This window comes from Heterodontus francisci, chromosome 1 (genome assembly GCF_036365525.1).
Source record: "Heterodontus francisci isolate sHetFra1 chromosome 1, sHetFra1.hap1, whole genome shotgun sequence".
Taxonomy (NCBI): Eukaryota; Metazoa; Chordata; class Chondrichthyes; order Heterodontiformes; family Heterodontidae; genus Heterodontus; species Heterodontus francisci.
In genome coordinates this window covers 275,331,652-275,352,183 of record NC_090371.1, presented here as the reverse complement: position 1 = coordinate 275,352,183, position 20,532 = coordinate 275,331,652, and the positions used below count along the sequence as shown (strand labels likewise).

The window sequence follows — 20,532 nt, the reverse complement described above, 5'->3', positions numbered from 1 at the left end:
CAGAATAGATTCCAATAATTTGCCCTCTACTGAGGTCAGACTGACTGGCCTGTAATTATTCGGTTTATCCCTCGTTCCCTTTTTAAACAGAGGTACAACGTTAGCAGTTCTCCAATCCTCTGGCACTACTCCTGTATCCATTGAGGACTGGAAAATGATGGTCAGACCTTCTGCTATTTCTTCTCTTGCTTCTTTTAACACTGCTTCCTGCTGGTCACTGTCACCCACTGGTCACTGCCACTCGCTGGCCACTGTCACGTGCTGGTCACTGACCCCCACTGGTCACTGCCTCCCACTGGTTACTGTTATGTGCTGGTCACTTCCTCCCACTGGTCACTGTCACATATTGGTCACTGCTTCTCACTGGACACTGCATCCTGTTGGTAACTGACTCCCGCTGGTCACTTCCTCCCACTGGTCACTGTCGCATGTGGTCACTGCCACCTACCAGTCACTGCCTTCTTCTGGTCACTGCCACCCTCTGGTCTCTGCTTCCCGCTGGTCACTGCCACCCGCTGGTCACTGCTTCCCACTGGTCACTGCCTCCCGTTACTCACAAATAATTTCCACTTACACAAAGCAAGGCGACCTAACTAAGGTGAGACCTTTTTCTTATTCATGTGTGGAATGACATTTTGGTAAAGACGTTTTCCAATATCTGTGTTTCCTTTCTTTAGTGAAAGCTTCTGCTCTATGTTCACTTATCACACTGCATTATGTAATTTCAGAACCACTAATAATGTGGAGCAAGAGAAAAGCTCTTTCAGAAAGACTCACTCTTGGCTTAATGAGATTCCCTCCCTTTAATGAGCCACTGGGTGCTGTTCATATTCTCTCCCTCTCCATGTGCAACAATGGATGTCAACGACTTCCGATCACCTTCTACCACAATGAGAGCAAGTTAAAGCAAATCGAGCTAAAGTTAATGTCAATATGAATTACAGTGCAGTGGAGTGCACAGCTCAAGAACACAACAACACAAGAAATAGGAGCAAAAGTAGACCATATGGCCCATCGAGCTTGCTCCGCCATTCAATACAATCATGGCTGATCTTGGGCTTCAATTCCACTTTCCTGCCCGCTCCCCATATCCCTTGGTTCCCTATGAGACCAAAAATCTATTTATCCCAGCCTTAAGTGTATTAAATGATGGAGTTTCCACAACCCTGTGGTGTAGAGAATTCCAAAGATTCACAACCCTTTGAGTGTAGTAATTTCTCCTCATCTCCATCCTGAATGATCAGTTCCTGATCCTGAGACTGTGCCCCCGTGTTGCAGATTCCTCGACCAGCATCTCTTAAGCTTCTACCCTATCAAGTCCTTTCAGAATCTTGTATGTCTCAATTAGATCGCCTCTCATTCTTCTAAACTCCAGAGAATATAGGCTCAATTTACTCAGCCTCTCATCACTGGACAACCCCTTCATCCCAGGGACCAATTTAATAAATTTTCACTGCACTGCTTCCAGTGCAAGTATATTCTTCTTAAATGTGGAGACTGAAACTGCACATCGTATTCCAGGTGCAGATCACCAAAGCCCTAAACAATTTTAGTAAGACCTCTTTATTCCTGCACTCCAATCCCCTTGCAATAAAGGCCAACATGCCATTTGCCTTCCTAATAGCCTGCTACACCTGCATGTTAACTGTGTGTGTTCCTTGTACGAGTACACCAAAGTCTCTCTGAACATCAACAGTTACCAGTTTCACACCTTTTAAAAAATATTCTGCTTTTCTATTTTTATGAACAGTGAACAACTTCACGCTTCCCTACATTATACTCCATTTGCCATCTTGTTGCCCACTCAATTAACCTGTCTATATCTCTTTGCAGCCTCTCTATGTCCTCACCGCAGCTTACCTTTCAACTGAACTTTGTAGCATCAGCAAACCTAGATACATTACTCTCTGTCTCTTCACCTAAGTCATTAATATAGATTGTAAATAGCTGCGGCCCCAGCACTGATCATTGTGGCACCCCACTATTCACTGCCTGCCAACTTGAAAATGCCCCATTTATGCCCACTCTCTGCTTTTTGTCTGTTAACCAATCCTCTATCCATGCTAATATATTACCCCAACAACATGAACCCTTATCTTGCCTATGAATCTTTTGTGTGGCACCTTACTGAATACCTTTTGGAAATCCAGCTATACTAGATCTACTGATTCCCCTTTATCTGCCCTATTAGTTACATCCTCAAATAATTCTAATAAATTTGTCAAACAGAATTTCCCTTTAGTAAAACCATGCTGACCTTTTCTAGTCATACTATGCTTTTTCAAGTGCGTTGTTAAGACTTCTTTAATAATAGTTTCCAGCTGCTTCCCAACGACTGTTGTTAGGCTAACTGGCCTGTAGTTCCCTGTTTTCTCTCTACCTCCTTTCTTGAAAAGCGGTGTAACATTTGCCGACTTCCAATCTGATCAGAGCCCATTCCTGAATCTAAGGAATTCTGGAAAATCATAGCTAGCACATCCACTATCTCTGCAGCTATCTCTTTTAGAGCCCTAGGGTGTAGGCCATCTGGTCCTGGGGCCTTGTCAGATTTTAGTCCCTCAAATTTCTCCAATACTTAATTTCTCCAATTTCCTTAATTTCCTCAATCTTTTTAGCCCCTGGTTATTGCCTATTTCTGGTATGGAACTTGTGTCTTCTACTGTTCAATGTCTCTGCCATTTCCTCATTCCCCATGATGATTTCTTCTGTCTCTGCTTCGAAGGGACCAACATCTACTTTAGCATCTAATTAAACATCTCTTCCTTTTTATGGACTTATAAAAACACTTACAATCTGTTTTTATATTGCTGGATAGTTTACTCTCATATTCTATGTTTCCCTTGCTATTAACCTTTTGGTGGCCCTTTGCTGGTTTGTAAAACATTCCCAATCCTCAGAATTGCTACTATTCTTTTGCAACATTGTAAGCCTCTTCTTTTTGTCTAATACTCTCCTTAACTTCCTGAGTGAGCCACCGATGGGCCTTGATTAGTTTTTGTTTTTAAATCTAATCTACTTTTATTGAACCCTTTGAATTGTTTCTTTAAATATTTCCCACTGTTCATTTACTGCCATACTATCCAGTCTATTTACCCAATTAATCTTAGCCAGTTCTCCCCCATACCTTCATAATTGGCTTTAAGTTTAAGGTTCTTGTTTGTGATTGAAATGTGTCACTTTCAAACTTAACATGAGCTCAAGCTCACACTTTGCAACAAAATTAAAACTTATAATCAATTTATAAATTTTTGTGAATGATCAGTAAAAATGGATGAAAATATGGTCTTCCATTCTGTTTTTCCATTTCCTGGTCAATGTAAGCACATTATTGCAGAGGTTAAATTTGGGGACAATAAATGTTACTGATGTCCTGAGAGAACTACATGGTTAATCCAGGTTTATTAACTTCTACTGGCATGGGAGAATTCATAGAATCATAGACTCTTATAGCACAGGAGGAGGCCATTTGGCCCATTGTGCCTGTGCCAGCTCTTTAAAAGAGGCATCTAATTAGTCCAACTCCACCTATATTTTCCCCATAGCCGTGCAATTTTTTTTTTCCTTTGCAATTCTACATCCAATTCCCTTTTAAAATTTACAAATGAATCTGCTACCACCTCCCTTTCAAGCAGTGCATGCCAAATTATAACAGCTCATTGTGTAAAGAAAACTCCCCTCTGCTTCTTTTACCAGATAAAACATAAAAATAAAAATGGCTTTCTGTCTTGATCATTCTAAGGGGATTACAGTTACAGTTAATTCCTGTTAGCGAGCTTCCTTTGACTATTTTTCTTACGACTTTCAATTTCTATGTGGCTGAAAAATAAAATTGCCTTTGCAGCTCATTCCCCCCTGTTTCCTGCTATTAGAATGTAAGAAATATGAACAGGACTTCTCCATCATTCAGTAAGTTTGCGACTGATCATCTACCTCAACACCACATTCCCCCCTATCCCATAACCCTTGGTTCCCTTAGTGTCCCTAACTTTTGGTTTCCAATGTTCTCCTGTCATCCCCTGGAGGCTCTCACTCACTCTGGCCTAATGATACCACGAGCGTCAACAGCATCCATTGCCTCGGCACTCCTCATGGCCGAGCCTAGTTGGTGTCTACAAGCTATTCGTTCACGGAGGGCAATGCAGATAAAGTCCACAGCCATGCCCTTTTCCTGCAGGGTGTCATTGGAAGACAATGAAGAGCACAAAACGCTGACTGATTCCACCGCAACCACCCCCCCCCCCCCACCCCCCACAACACTCCCCTACCCCCACCCCACCTGAGTTCAATCTGAGACCAATGACAACCTTTCTACCACTGCTCTAGCCAAGACCGGCTAACTTCAACAGAGACGAAGGATTGGGTTTTCCTGCTCTGTGTGGTGCATCTATTGCCAGGAGCTCTGCTTCCCTCTGTTAGATACTTTATGAAATTATATATTGAGGTAAGTCAGAAAAACAAAGAGCAATGTTCTGATGAGAAGACGAGGCCACGTTACCTGACTGAAAATAGCACTAACATTGCAGCTAGTAATTTCCTTCACAGGGCCTGTCAAATCCAAAGTTCCTGTTCCAACACTACACCTCCTGTTGTCTGTGAGACTTACAGTTGTGCTATTCTAACACTTCAATGGTGCATGTGTTGTCAACTGAGCAGGAAGCAGGTGCCCATTTTGAAGTGAGCAGCCATTTCGGAGCACATGCCTTTCCATGATGGGTGAGGTAAATTCCAGGGAAAGACACTCGACGTCTCAGAGGGAGCACCTTTCATGCTCAATAGGTAAAATGTGGAAACAGTGTCATTTAGTTTTAGATAAATGACAGTGCTGGCACTTGTCATTCTGAGAACATGTGCTTGTTATATCATTTTTCAAGGTCAAACATTGCCTATCAAAGTTAGAATAGCAGTGGCATTGTCCTTGTGAATAAACTGATTATGTGAGTGAGAAACTCACGCCTAATTATGTGCTATTAATATGGAATTGTGGTGCGTTGGATTGGAGCTGTCGAATTTACTTGACTGAAACGGTATCCTCGTTGATGGTCAAAGGCTAACTCTGTGACAGTGAGCTTGCTGAGCAGACAAGGCTGCTGCTGATCTGTTTTAAGCATTAACATGTTTATTCTGCTCTTACCAGCGGTGTGCCAACATGGATGTAAACATGGCGAATGTGTGGGACCAAATAGGTGCAAGTGCTACCCAGGGTACACAGGCAAAACGTGCAACCAAGGTAAGAACACAAAACCAGGTTTTGCCAATCAGAAAAATGGTGCTAGCGCTAAAGAGTGAGGACTTGCTACATTTTGAAGAATGCATAGAAACAGTGTTCATATCAGTACTGTACCAACCATTCCCAGAAATAGATTACATGCTTGATTATCAGTAGGTTGTTCTGTTTGATAGTAAGGTAGACCTGAGTTCATTCATTAAAGAGGTGTACATCTCAGATTTAACAAACTACAGTTACACATAAGTTGGAGCTACAACATTTACACACTGTGATATATTTCTGGGATACATATGTTGGTGATGCATCTGATGATTTTGAAATGTAGAGATACAAATATATTTATGTACGAGTATATTTGTGTGCACTGCTAATGGTTGCACAAAACTGTAAGGTGCTCATTTCTTGCAAAATATTTGATGTGTCTGTAAATCTTTAAACTCTAACTTTTGTTTAACATACAGAGCTTGGATAATACAGGGCCAGTCTTTCAAAGGCCCCTCTGATAACTTTGTGAAAAATGCCTCAGTTCATAACCTTTAAGGACTGGAGCCAACTCTCTGAATTAAATGCAGCTTTTGTTGACTGAAGCATTTTAATACAATATTGCTCTAACTCTGGGGTTATTTTCACAGGAGGTGTGATTAGCAGGTTTACCATCCAAGCAGAGCAATATTTACCTGTTGCAGATGGCGTTGGTAGATTAAAGATCGAAAACTGTTGCGTTCTTCTGTGTTGAAACCTCATATATTCACAGATGGTAGAGAGGCTCAGTACCGTGAGGAGTTAATGAGGAGGAACGCAGAAATCAGGTAGCTGTAGGAATACAAGACTGGTTAGTTCAAATTTTCCATGCTGCTCTTTCTGCAGACACTGATTAATATTACGGTACTGTCCACGATTGCTGGTAGCTGTCTAGTGCCCCATGCAGCTGACTGTCCTTTCTGTGTTGGGACTAGGAGGTGTGTGCTGGCTATTCCACAGGGCCATCACTGCCAAGCCAGATTCTGGTCTCACCTAATGTCCAGACTCATGCACTTTCTAGCAGGGGAGTCACTGGATTATGATTAGGAGTAGGAACCCAGACCCTAAACCAATACCCTGTCAGTCCTCTCAGGTGGATGGAAAAGATCCAATGGTACCATTTCAAAGAAGAGCAGGGGAGTTCTGCACAGTGTTTTGGCCAGTATTTATCCCTTAATCAACATCACTGAAACATTAGCTAATCACATTGTTGTTTGTGGGAGCGTGTTGTGCACAAATTGACGATTGTGTTTCCTATATTACAACTTCAAAAGTATTTAATTGGCTGTCAAGCACTTCAGGGTGCTCTGAGGCTAGGAAAGGCACTATAAAAATGCAAGTTCTTTCTTTTATTAACTCAAATGCATGGCAGATGCAGTATAATGTGGATAAATGTGAGGTTATCCACTTTGGTAGCAAAAACAGGAAGGTAGATTATTATCTGAATGGCTATAAACTGAGAGAGGCGAATGTGCAATGAGACCTGGGTGTTCTCGTACACCAGTCGATGAAGGTAAGCATGCAGGTGCAACAGACGGTAAAAAAGGCAAATGGTATGTTGGCCTTCATAGCGAGAGGATTCAAGTACAGAGGCAGGGAAGTCTTACTGCAATTATACAGGGCCTTGGTGAGGCCACAGCTGGAATATTGTGTGCAGTTTTGGTTTCCTTATCTGAAGAAGGATGTTCTTGCTATAGAGGGAGTGCAGCGAAGGTCTACCAGACTGATTCCTGAGATGGTGGGACTGATGTATGAGGAGAGATTGAGTCGATTAGGATTATATTCGCTGGAGTTCAGAAGAGTGAGGGGGGATCTCATAGAAACCTATAAAATTCTAACAGGACTTGACAGGGTAGATGCAGGAAGGATGTTCCCGATGGTGGGGTCATAGTCTAAGGATATGGGGTAAACCTTTCAGGACTGAGATGAGGAGAAATTTCTTCACCAGGAAGTGGTGGGCCTGTGGAATTCGCTACCACTGAAAGCAGTTGAGGCCAAAATATTGTATGTTTTCAAGAAGGAGTTAGATATAGCTCTTGGGTCTAAAGGGATCAAAGGGTATGGGGCAAAAGCAGGAACAGGTTACTGAGTCGGATGATCAGCCACAGAGTCATAGAGTTTTACAGCACAGAAACAGGCCCTTCGGCCAAAACTAGTCCCACTTCCCTGCACTTGGCCCGTAGCCTTGTATGTTATGGCGTTTCAAGTGCTCATCTAAATACTTCTTAAATGTCATGAGCGTTCCTGCCTCTACCACCCTTTCGGGCAGTGTATTCCATGATCGTAATGAATGGTGGAGCAGGCTCAAAGGGCTGAATGGCCTACTCGTGCTCCTATTTTCTATGTTTCTATGTAATACAACCTATACCTTTAAAGGAAAAAAAAAATTACCATAACTCTACTTCCTCCCACTGCTCCATCTCATACACCCGTATTGTTTTACAGTAGACCAAGTATTATTTTCCCAACAAGATTTAAATCTGAACTAACTATATTTTCTCATGCTACTTGGATAGGTAGATGCTTAAGAATAAACATCTGCTGGCCACTTAGGGGTAGAATTGTAGACATAATTTCCTGGGTGTGCAGAGCTATTACTCACTTTGTTTTCAGTATTGATATGTTTAATCCTGGGGATTAAACACTTTGAATTCTTTGATGGGTTCTGTTACTGTTTGGCAACGCAAATAGCTTCAGTCAGAACTCATAAGGTTGTCACTTTTTTAACTGAAAGCAGATTTCCGAGTCACAGAGGAAAACCAGACCTGCTAGTCTGATAAATGAGGACAAAGCCACCTGGGACTTGACCTCTGTCCAATGGAGAAGTGAACTGTTTATTCACAACCTCCTTCCCCACTGACATAAAACTGGAAGAGCCACCTACAGCGTTAAGTAGCCACAGAGCACCAGAAAGTGCAGCTTGTCGTGGGTTCTGGCCATGTCTGACCTCAATATTTGTGAGCAATAGGTATCCTAAAAACCTAGCAAGTGCAAACCCCAATTACTTTATAAAATGCTCGGCTTATTTGTCATTATTATTTATTTTTTTTAAAAAAAGAAGTAATAAGGGGACTGGAAGGTACAATAGGTTGGTTAACCTTTCACCTTCAGGACCCGGGTTCAAATCCAAGTGTCAGACTGATGTGATGGGAATCTCCTTTAACTGTTGATGGTCCGTCTTGCAATTATAGAGTAGGTTTTCGTCAGTAATCTCTTGAGGTACATTTGCAATGCCAGTGAAAAAGAAGCTTCCCACATTATTCCACTCCCCAGGCCACTTTCAGGCCTGCCCCATCCCACCCCTGGTCGGATCATGTACCTAAATAAAAATCTGAGTCCTTGAGTTTTATAAATAGGCAGAAGAGTAAAGAAGTAATGTTTACTCTGTACAAAACATTGGTCTGGCCACAGTTAGAGTACTGGGTGCAGTTTTGAATGCTGCATTATGGAAAGGACATTAATCCTGTACAGAGTGCTGAGTGTATGTTCACTAGGAAGGAATCAATAGCTGGCAAATCAGTGATGAAGAGTCATTAACTTAGAATTGTCACTGAGGGTGAGGAGGGAACTTAGGAAAATATATTTGAAGCAGAGGAGGGTATCAAGCTCTACAGAGAGACCAGGCCACTGGGATTCATTTTAGATTGCTCTTGCAAAGAACCAGCACAGACGTAATAAGCCAAATGGCCTCCTTCTGTGCTGTGAACTATGGTTCTAATTTTAATCGGCAATCTCAATCAGGGAGATTTTCAAACTGGCTGATGTCATAGAGTTATTACGCTGCAGAAGGAGGACATTCAGCCCATCGAGTCCTTGTGGGCTCTCTGTACTCCCATTCCCCGCTCTATCCCCGTAGCCTTCAAGTGCCCATCCAATTTCCTTTTGAAATCATTGATCACCTCCCCTTCCACCACCCTCATAGGCAGCGAATTCCAGGTCATTATCACTTGCCTATTTAAAAAATTCGTCCTCATATCCCCCCTGCATCTTTTGTCCAAAACCTTAAATCTGTGTCCCCAGTCCTTGTACCATCAGCTAATGGGTATAGCTTTTCTTTGTCTACCTTATTTTATCTAAACCTGTCATAATCTTGTACACCTCTATCAAATCTCTCCTCAACCTCTTTTGTTCTAAGGAGAACAACCCCAGCTTCTCCAACCTAATTTTGTAGCTAAAATCACTCTTGCCTGGAACCATTCTGGTAAATCTTTTCTGCACCCTCTCAAGGACCCTCACATCCTTCCTAAAGTGAGGTTACTAGAACTGGATGTAATACTCTAGTTGGGCTTAGTCAGAACTTTATAAAAGTTCAGCATAATTTCCCAGTTTTTGTACTCCATACCTCTATTTATGAAGCCCAAGATCCCATATGCTTTGCTAACTACTCCCTCAATATGTCCTGTCACCTTCAAAGATCTATGCACATGAATCCCCAGGTCCCTCTGTCCCTGTACATTCTTTAGAACTGCACCATTAAGTCTATATTGCCTCACCCTATCCCTTCTGCCAAGATGCATCACCTCACACTTCTCTGTATGAAATTCCATCTGCCCCTTGTCTGCCTATTCTGCTAGCCTATCTCTGTCCTGTTGTCGTCGACTGATATCATCCTTGCTGTCTGCTAAACCTCCAAGTTTGGTATCATCAGCAAATTTTGCAATTTTACTCTGTATTCCAATATCCAAGTCATTTATATATAACAAAAAAGAATGGTTTTAGCACTGAACCTTGGGGAGCACCACTGTCTACCATCCTACAGTCTGAAAAACGACCATCTACTACAACACGCTGTTTTCTGCCCTTAAGCCAATTTTTTATCCAAGCTGACACTGACCCCACCCCCACCCCATTCCATGAGCCTCAGTTTTGGTAACCATCATTATATATGGTACTTTGTCTATCGCTTTCTTAAAATCCATATAAACAGCATCCATTGCTTTCCTTTCATCAACCTTCTCTGTTACTTCATCCAAAAATTCAATTAGTCAAGCACGATCTGCCTTTTACAAATCTGTGCTGGCTCTTCTTACTTAACTTCAACCTCTCCAAGTGTCTGTTGATTTTTTTTTCTTGATTATCGTTTCTAAAAGTGTACCCACCACTGATGTTAAACTAATTGGCTTGTAGTTATTAGAAATGTCCTTACACCCTTTCTTGAATAAAGGGGTCACATTTGCCACTCTCCATATGGCACCTCCCAAGTATCTAGGGAATATTGGAAGATTATGGCAAGCCATTCCACTATCTCCACTCCCAATTCTTTGAGCAACCTGGGATGCAAGCCATCCGGACCAGGCGACTTATCCACTCTAAGCATACTCAGCCTTTCCAGTGGGAAATGAAAAAGTGCAGTAAAGTTTAGGGGTGAGACACATTGTGGGTCATATTGGTTTTGGAATGGAAAATTAGATGGGGTATAACATGGACTGCCGAGACTCTATCTTCCATTTTGTGCTAGCTACCAACACCAACTTCACCACCCACCCCACCCCCACCCCACCCCCACCCCCTTTGTTCCAGCAGAGTGGAGGGACATTTATTCTGTACCTAACCACGCTGTACTTACATGGGAGGGTGAAATGCTGACAGTGGGTGTATGAAATGAGAAAGTGCTCCATTCGCCTGTGCTGGCATTTCTCCCTCACCCTAACGAGCGCAAACCTTAGCAATGGAACAACAATTCTCTTGCTGCTAATTCCCCTGACTTTGCAGTACCTTCGATATAAAATGGATGAAACTCTGTTTACTGCATATTTCACGACTGCTAACCAGAACTGTTCTCTCTGAATATCTATACGATAGTTGCTGATTGGTGCTAAATCTGATTGAAAATTGATCGGGTTAAAGCTGTTGTAAATCGTAAAATGAGTTAATTCAGATGGGCAAACCCACATGACATAACCAAATAAGGAAAAGCACAGTTTGCAATGTTAATACAAAGTAAAACCTAAACAGTATGTCCAACTTGTTTAGTTTTCATGTAATCTGTGCTCCTTTTGTGTATATAGGGGGCTGTGTGAACAGTAAAGTTCCCCACTTTCCATAAAATGAGACACGAGAGGTCACTGACATCAACATGCATGTTTACTAAGTAAACAGAGAGTAAAAAACATTTTGACCAGTGGCTAAATCAGTAGCTTGTACATTTTTTTGTAGGCGGAAGTATCATAGTTATGGCACTTGACGAGCATCCTCAAAATCATCAGTTCAAATCCCACAACAGCAAACTGCATCCCCAGGCTCACTTGGTTAAAGTAGTGAGTTGCTGAGCCATTCAAACCAGGAAGGTGTTAGCTATGATCCCTGGCCTATGCGGAGTTAGCTTGTCACAACAATGTGACAGCATGCTCTGGATGGCGAGAATCCCACTGCGAATCACCATCTAATTTTCCTGCTTCTTATATCTCTTAAATTTACTGTTTGTGCTAGGTCCAAGCAGAAGGCCTTTTTAAAGAAAATTCATTCACAGATGGTGGGTGTCTCTGGCTAGGTCAGCATTTATTGCCCATCCTGAACTGCCCTTGAGAAGGTGGTGGTGAACTGCCTTTTTGACAACTGAATAGCTTGCTAGGCTATTTTGGCAATTGAGAGTCAACCACATTGATCTGGGTCTGGAGTCACACATAGGCCAGACCAAGTAAGAATGGCAGATTTCCTTTCCTAAAGTACATTAGTGAATCAGATGGGTTTTTAACAACAATCCAGTAGTTATGTGGTCACCAGTATTGATACTGGCTTTTTATTCCAGATTTATTTAGTTAACTGATTTTAAGTTCCCCAGCTGCCATGGTGGAATTTGAACTCACAGTTTCCAGCTCACTAGTGTATGCTTCTAGCTTACTAGTCAAGTAATGTAACCACTGTGCTACCATTTAGACAGTATGAAAATTGTGTATGTCTGAGAAAACGGTCAGAGAATAGCTAGATGTGTGATGGCGAAGGGTCTTTTTTCAATTTGATCGAACAGTGCACAATCTCCAGTTGCTTCCCCCATGCATCTACATACCGATACGCACAGGGAACAGTTTTAACTTGTCAGTGCAAAGTACTCCACCTGAAGCAATTATACTGCTTCCTGCCCAGACACTGGCACTTTTTGTTGATCGCTACCCAGAAATCCTGATACTTTTCCTGTCTGCTGCTCAGGTACCCAACTGATTGAGGCTATGTCAATTAAAAATTTCAAAACTGAGATTAATAGATTTTTGTTAGGCAAGGGTGTTAACGATGAGGGAATCAAGGTGGATTGATGGAGTTAAGGTACAGATCTTCCATGAGAAAAGAATTCCAGCATCTTCAGTCTTCACTTATTGTATAGTTTATAAATTTATAACTCACACCATTTAACCCCAGTAGGGAGCCTGTACACCAAAAGCATTCAGTGTGTTCAAAGAAGAAAATTTATAACCAACATTATTTTACATCATGTACAGATTTTCTTTCAATAGGCAGTCAAAAGCCCGAGAGAAATCTTGCTGTTACAGCCACAGCTGGCAAATATTTAAGGAGAGTGGAAATACAGCTGGCAGGGAAAAAGTGCTAAATTAAACAAGGGGAGCAAAACTATAATAGCGAATATGTCTTCACAGTTCAAAATTGAAAAATGGAACTAGGAAGCAAATTGGTCACAGTCAAAGTAACAGACAGGGAGTCAACCATATTATAGTGCCATTGACACAGCTACACATGATTGTACTGTTCCCTATCCAGATATACTGTCAATTACATTGCTCCCTGACTAAATATAACGCCAATGATACTGTCCCTTACCCAGATACCCTGCTGATTATACTGCTCCTTCCTTCCCCAGATACCCTGCTGATTATACTGCCCCTTACCCAGATACCCTGCTGATAATACTGCCCCTTACCCAGATACCCTGCTGATTATACTGCTCCTTCCTTCCCCAGATACCCTGCTGATTATACTGCCCCTTACCCAGATACCCTGCTGATAATACTGCCCCTTACCCAGATACCCTGCTGATTATACTGCCCCTTACCCAGATACCCTGCTGATTATACTGCCCCTTCCTTCCCCAGATACCCTGCTGATTATACTGCCCCTTACCCAGATACCCTGCTGATAATACTGCCCCTTACCCAGATACCCTGCTGATTATACTGCCCCTTCCTTACCCAGATACCCTGCTGATTATACTGCCCCTTCCTTACCCAGATACCCTGCTGATTATACTGCCCCTTCCTTCCCCAGATACCCTGCTGATTATACTGCTCCTTCCTTCCCCAGATACCCTGCTGATTATACTGCCCCTTACCCAGATACCCTGCTGATAATACTGCCCCTTACCCAGATACCCTGCTGATTATACTGCCCCTTCCTTCCCCAGATACCCTGCTGATTATACTGCCCCTTACCCAGATACCCTGCTGATAATACTGCCCTTACCCAGATACCCTGCTGATAATACTGCCCCTTACCCAGATACCCTGCTGATAATACTGCCCCTTACCCAGATACCCTGCTGATTATACTGCCCCTTCCTTACCCAGATACCCTGCTGATTATACTGCCCCTTCCTTCCCCAGATACCCTGCCGATTACACTGCCGCTTCCTTACCCAGATACCCTGCTGATTATACTGCCCCTTCCTTACCCAGATACCCTGCTGATTACACTGCTGCTTCCTTACCCAGATACCCTGCTGATTATACTGCCTCTTCCTTACCCAGATACCCTGCTGATTATACTACCCCTTCCTTACACAGATACCCTGCTGATTATACTGCCCCTGCCTTCCCCAGATACCCTGCTGATTATACTGCCCCTTCCTTACCCAGATACCCTGCTGATTACACTGCCCCTTCCTTACCCAGATACCCTGCTGATTACACTGCCCCTTCCTTCCCCAGATACCCTGCTGATTATACTGCCCCTTCCTTACCCAGATACCCTGCTGATTATACTGCCCCTTCCTTCCCCAGATACCCTGCTGATTATACTGCCCCTTCCTTCCCCAGATACCCTGCTGATTATACTGCCCCTTCCTTACCCAGATACCCTGCTGATTATACTGCCCCTTCCTTACCCAGATACCCTGCTGATTACACTGCCCCTTCCTTCCCCAGATACCCTGCTGATTATACTGCCCCTTCCTTACCCAGATACCCTGTTGATTATACTACCCCTTCCTTACCCAGATACCCAGCTGATTATACTACCCCTTCCTTACCCAGATACCCTGCTGATTATACTGCCCCTTCCTTACCCAGATACCCTGCTGATTATACTACCCCTTCCTTACCCAGATACCCTGCTGATTATACTGCCCCTTCCTTACCCAGACACCCTGCTGATTATACTACCCCTTCCTTACCCAGGTAACGTGCTGATTATACTACCCATTCCTTACCCAGATACCCTGCTGATTATACTGCCCCTTCCTTACCCAGATACCCTACTGATTATACTGCCCCTTCCTTCCCCAGATACCCTGCTGATTATACTGCCCCTTCCTTCCCCAGATACCCTGCTGATTATACTACCCCTTCCTTACCCAGATACCCTGCTGATTATACTACCCATTCCTTACCCAGATACCCTACTGATTATACTGCCCCTTCCTTACCCAGATACCCTGCTGATTATACTGCCCCTTCCTTACCCAGATACCCTACTGATTATACTGCCCCTTCCTTCCCCAGATACCCTGCTGATTATACTACCCCTTCCTTACCCAGATACCCTGCTGATTATACTACCCATTCCTTACCCAGATACCCTGCTGATTACACTGCCCCTTCCTTACCCAGATGCCCTGCTGATTACACTGCCCCTTCCTTACCCAGATATCCTGCTGATTATACTGCCGCCTCCTTACCCAGATGCCCTGCTGATTATACTGCCCCTTACCCAGATGCCCTGCTGATTACACTGCCCCTTTCTTACCCAGATAGCCTGCTGATTATACTGCCCCTGACCCAGATACCCTGCTGATTATACTGCCCCTTACCCAGATACCCTGCTGATTATACTGCCCCTTTCTTACCCAGATAGCCTGCTGATTATACTGCCCCTTCCTTACCCAGATACCCTGCTGATTACACTGCCCGTTCCTTACCCAGATACCCTGCTGATTATACTGCCCCTTACCCAGACGCCCTGCTGATTACACTGCCCCTTCCTTACCCAGATATCCTGCTGATTATACTACCCCTTCCTTACCCAGATACCCTGCTGATTATACTGCCCCTTCCTTACCTAGATACCCTGCTGATTACACTGCCCCTTCCTTACCCAGATACCCTGCTGATTACACTGCCCCTTCCTTATCCAGATACCCTGCTGATTATACTGCCCCTTCCTTACCCAGATACCCTGCTGATTACACTGCCCCTTCCTTACCCAGATACCCTGCTGATTATACTGCCCCTTCCTTACCCAGATACCCTGCTGATTATACTGCCCCTTACCCAGTTACCCTGCTGATGACACTGTCCCTTCCTTTCCCAGATACCCTGCTGATTACACTGCCCCTGCCTTCCCCAGATACCCTGCTGATTCTACTGCCCCTTCCTTACCCAGATACCCTGCTGATTACACTGCCCCTTCCTTACCCAGATATCCTGCTGATTATACTGTCCCTTCCTTACCCAGATACCCTGCTGATTATTCTGCCCCTTCCTTCCCCAGATACCCTGCTGATTCTACTGCCCCTTACCCAGATACCCTGCTGATGACACTGTCCCTTCCTTACCCAGATACCCTGCTGATTCTACTGCCCCTTACCCAGATACCCTGCTGATTACACTGCCCCTTCCTTACCCAGATAGCCTGCTGATTACACTGCCCCTTCCTTCCCCAGATACCCTGCTGATTACACTGCCCCTTACCCAGTTACCCTGCTGATGACACTGTCCCTTCCATACCCAGATACCCTGCTGATTCTACTGCCCCTTCCTTACCCAGATACCCTGCTGATTACACTGCCCCTTCCTTACCCAGATACCCTGCTGATTATACTGCCCCTTCCTTACCCAGATACCCTGCTGATTACACTGCCCCTTCCTTACCCAGATCCCCTGCTGATTATACTGCCCCTTCCTTACCCAGATACCCTGCTGATTATACTGCCCCTTCCTTACCCAGATACCCTGCTGATTACACTGCCCCTTCCTTATCCAGATACCCTACTGATTATACTGCCCCTGACCCAGATACCCTGCTGATTATACTGCCCCTTCCTTACCCAGAGACCCTGCTGATTATACTGCCCCTTACCCAGACGCCCTGCTGATTACACTGCCCATTTCTTACCCAGATACCCTGCTGATTATACTGCCCCTTCCTTCCCCAGATATCCTGCTGATTATACTGCCCCTTCCTTACCCAGATACCCTGCTGATTATATTGCCCCTTCCTTACCCAGATATCCTGCTGATTACACTGCCCCTTCCTTACCCAGATCCCCTGCTGATTATACTGCCCCTTCCTTACCCAGATACCCTGCTGATTACACTGCCCCTTCCTTACCCAGATACCCTGCTGATTATTCTGCCCCTTCCTTCCCCAGATACCCTGCTGATTCTACTGCCCCTTCCTTACCCAGATACCCTGCTGATTATTCTGCCCCTTCCTTCCCCAGATACCCTGCTGATTCTACTGCCCCTTCCTTACCCAGATACCCTGCTGATTACACTGCCCCTTCCTTACCCAGATATCCTGCTGATTATACTGTCCCTTCCTTACCCAGATACCCTGCTGATTATTCTGCCCCTTCCTTCCCCAGATACCCTGCTGATTCTACTGCCCCTTACCCAGATACCCTGCTGATGACACTGTCCCTTCCTTACCCAGATACCCTGCTGATTCTACTGCCCCTTACCCAGTTACCCTGCTGATGACACTGTCCCTTCCATACCCAGATACCCTGCTGATTACACTGCCCCTTCCTTACCCAGATACCCTGCTGATTATACTGCCCCTTCCTTACCCAGATACCCTGCTGATGACACTGCCCCTTCCTTACCCAGATACCCTGCTGATTATACTGCCCCTTCCTTACCCAGATACCCTGCTGATTATACTGCCCCTTCCTTCCCCAGATACCCTGCTGATTACACTGCCCCTTCCTTATCCAGACACCCTGCTGATTATACTGCCCCTTCCTTACCCAGATACCCTACTGATTATACTGCCCCTTCCTTCCCCAGATACCCTGCTGATTATACTACCCCTTCCTTACCCAGATACCCTGCTGATTATAATACCCATTCCTTACCCAGATACCCTGCTGATTATACTGCCCCTTCCTTACCCAGATGCCCTGCTGATTACACTGCCCCTTCCTTACCCAGATATCCTGCTGATTATACTGCCGCCTCCTTACCCAGATGCCCTGCTGATTATACTGCCCCTTACCCAGATGCCCTGCTGATTACACTGCCCCTTTCTTACCCAGATAGCCTGCTGATTATACTGCCCCTGACCCAGATACCCTGCTGATTATACTGCCCCTTACCCAGATACCCTGCTGATTATACTGCCCCTTTCTTACCCAGATAGCCTGCTGATTATACTGCCCCTTCCTTACCCAGATACCCTGCTGATTACACTGCCCGTTCCTTACCCAGATACCCTGCTGATTATACTGCCCCTTACCCAGACGCCCTGCTGATTGCCCCTTCCTTCCCCAGATACCCTGCTGATTACACTGCCCCTTCCTTATCCAGATACCCTGCTGATTATACTACCCCTTCCTTACCCAGGTAACGTGCTGATTATACTACCCATTCCTTACCCAGATACCCTGCTGATTATACTGCCCCTTCCTTACCCAGATGCCCTGCTGATTACACTGCCCATTCCTTACCCAGATACCCTACTGATTATACTGCCCCTTCCTTACCCAGATGCCCTGCTGATTACACTGCCCCTTCCTTACCCAGATACCCTGCTGATTATAATACCCATTCCTTACCCAGATGCCCTGCTGATTATACTGCCCCTTCCTTACCCAGATACCCTACTGATTATACTGCCCCTTCCTTCCCCAGATACCCTGCTGATTATACTACCCCTTCCTTACCCAGATACCCTGCTGATTATAATACCCATTCCTTACCCAGATACCCTGCTGATTATACTGCCCCTTCCTTACCCAGATGCCCTGCTGATTACACTGCCCCTTCCTTACCCAGATGCCCTGCTGATTATACTGCCCCTTACCCAGATGCCCTGCTGATTATACTGCCCCTTCCTTACCCAGATACCCTACTGATTATACTGCCCCTTCCTTCCCCAGATACCCTGCTGATTATACTACCCCTTCCTTACCCAGATACCCTGCTGATTATAATACCCATTCCTTACCCAGATACCCTGCTGATTATAATACCCCTTCCTTACCCAGATACCCTGCTGATTATACTACCCCTTCCTTACCCAGATACCCTGCTGATTATAATACCCATTCCTTACCCAGATACCCTACTGATTATACTGCCCCTTCCTTCCCCAGATACCCTGCTGATTATACTACCCCTTCCTTACCCAGATACCCTGCTGATTATAATACCCATTCCTTACCCAGATACCCTGCTGATTATACTGCCCCTTCCTTACCCAGATGCCCTGCTGATTACACTGCCCCTTCCTTACCCAGATGCCCTGCTGATTATACTGCCCCTTACCCAGATGCCCTGCTGATTATACTGCCCCTTCCTTACCCAGATACCCTACTGATTATACTGCCCCTTCCTTCCCCAGATACCCTGCTGATTATAATACCCATTCCTTACCCAGATATCCTGCTGATTACACTGCCCCTTCCTCACCCAGATACCCTGCTGATTATACTGCCCCTTACCCAGACGCCCTGCTGATTGCCCCTTCCTTACCCAGATACCCTGCTGATTACACTGCCCCTTCCTTCCCCAGATACCCTGCTGATTATACTGCCCCTTCCTTACCCAGATACCCTGCTGATTATACTACCCCTTCCTTACCCAGATACCCTGCTGATTATAATACCCCTTCCTTACCCAGATACCCTGCTGATTATAATACCCATTCCTTACCCAGATACCCTGCTGATTATACTACCCCTTCCTCACCCAGATACCCTGCTGATTATACTGCCCCTTACCCAGACGCCCTGCTGATTGCCCCTTCCTTACCCAGATACCCTGCTGATTACACTGCCCCTTCCTTCCCCAGATACCCTGCTGATTATAATACCCATTCCTTACCCAGATACCCTGCTGATTATACTGCCCCTTCCTTACCCAGATACCCTGCTGATTACACTGCCCCTTCCTCACCCAGATACCCTGCTGATTATACTGCCCCTTCCTTACCCAGATACCCTACTGATTATACTGCCCCTTCCTTCCCCAGATACCCTGCTGATTATACTACCCCTTCCTTACCCAGATACCCTGCTGATTATAATACCCATTCCTTACCCAGATACCCTGCTGATTATACTGCCCCTTCCTTACCCAGATACCCTGCTGATTATACTGCCCCTTCCTTCCCCAGATACCCTACTGATTATACTGCCCCTTCCTTCCCCAGATACCCTGCTGATTATACTACCCCTTCCTTACCCAGATACCCTGCTGATTATAATACCCATTCCTTACCCAGATACCCTGCTGATTATACTGCCCCTTCCTTACCCAGATACCCTGCTGATTATACTGCCCCTTCCTTCCCCAGATACCCTGCTGATTATACTGCCCCTTCCTTACCCAGATACCCTACTGATTATACTGCCCCTTCCTTCCCCAGATACCCTGCTGATTATACTACCCCTTCCTTACCCAGATACCCTGCTGATTATAATACCCATTCCTTACCCAGATACCCTGCTGATTATACTACCCCTTCCTTACCCAGATACCCTGCTGATTATAATACCCATTCCTTACCCAGATACCCTGCTGATTATAATACCCATTCCTTACCCAGATACCCTGCTGATTATACTGCCCCTTCCTTACCCAGATACCCTGCTGATTACACTGCCCCTTCCTTACCCAGATACCCTACTGATTATACTGCCCCTTCCTTCCCCAGATACCCTGCTGATTATACTACCCCTTCCTTACCCAGATACCCTGCTGATTATAATACCCATTCCTTACCCAGATACCCTGCTGATTATACTGCCCCTTCCTTACCCAGATACCCTGCTGATTACACTGCCCCTTCCTCACCCAGATACCCTGCTGATTATACTGCCCCTTACCCAGACGCCCTGCTGATTGCCCCTTCCTTACCCAGATATCCTGCTGATTATACTGCCCCTTCCTTACCCA

At 44.9% G+C, this 20,532-nt stretch overlaps 1 protein-coding gene across 3 annotated transcripts in view; it reads left to right on the top strand.

The window, feature by feature from the left end:
- The window catches only part of npnta (nephronectin a), a 103,610-nt gene that overhangs the window by 24,412 nt on the left and 58,666 nt on the right, over positions 1–20,532 (top strand). For all 3 annotated transcript variants that reach the window (XM_068045752.1, XM_068045735.1, XM_068045742.1), the window contains one exon: positions 5,135–5,227. In XM_068045752.1, the coding sequence (XP_067901853.1) occupies positions 5,135–5,227 (93 nt within the window). The remainder of the gene's footprint in view (positions 1–5,134; positions 5,228–20,532) is intronic.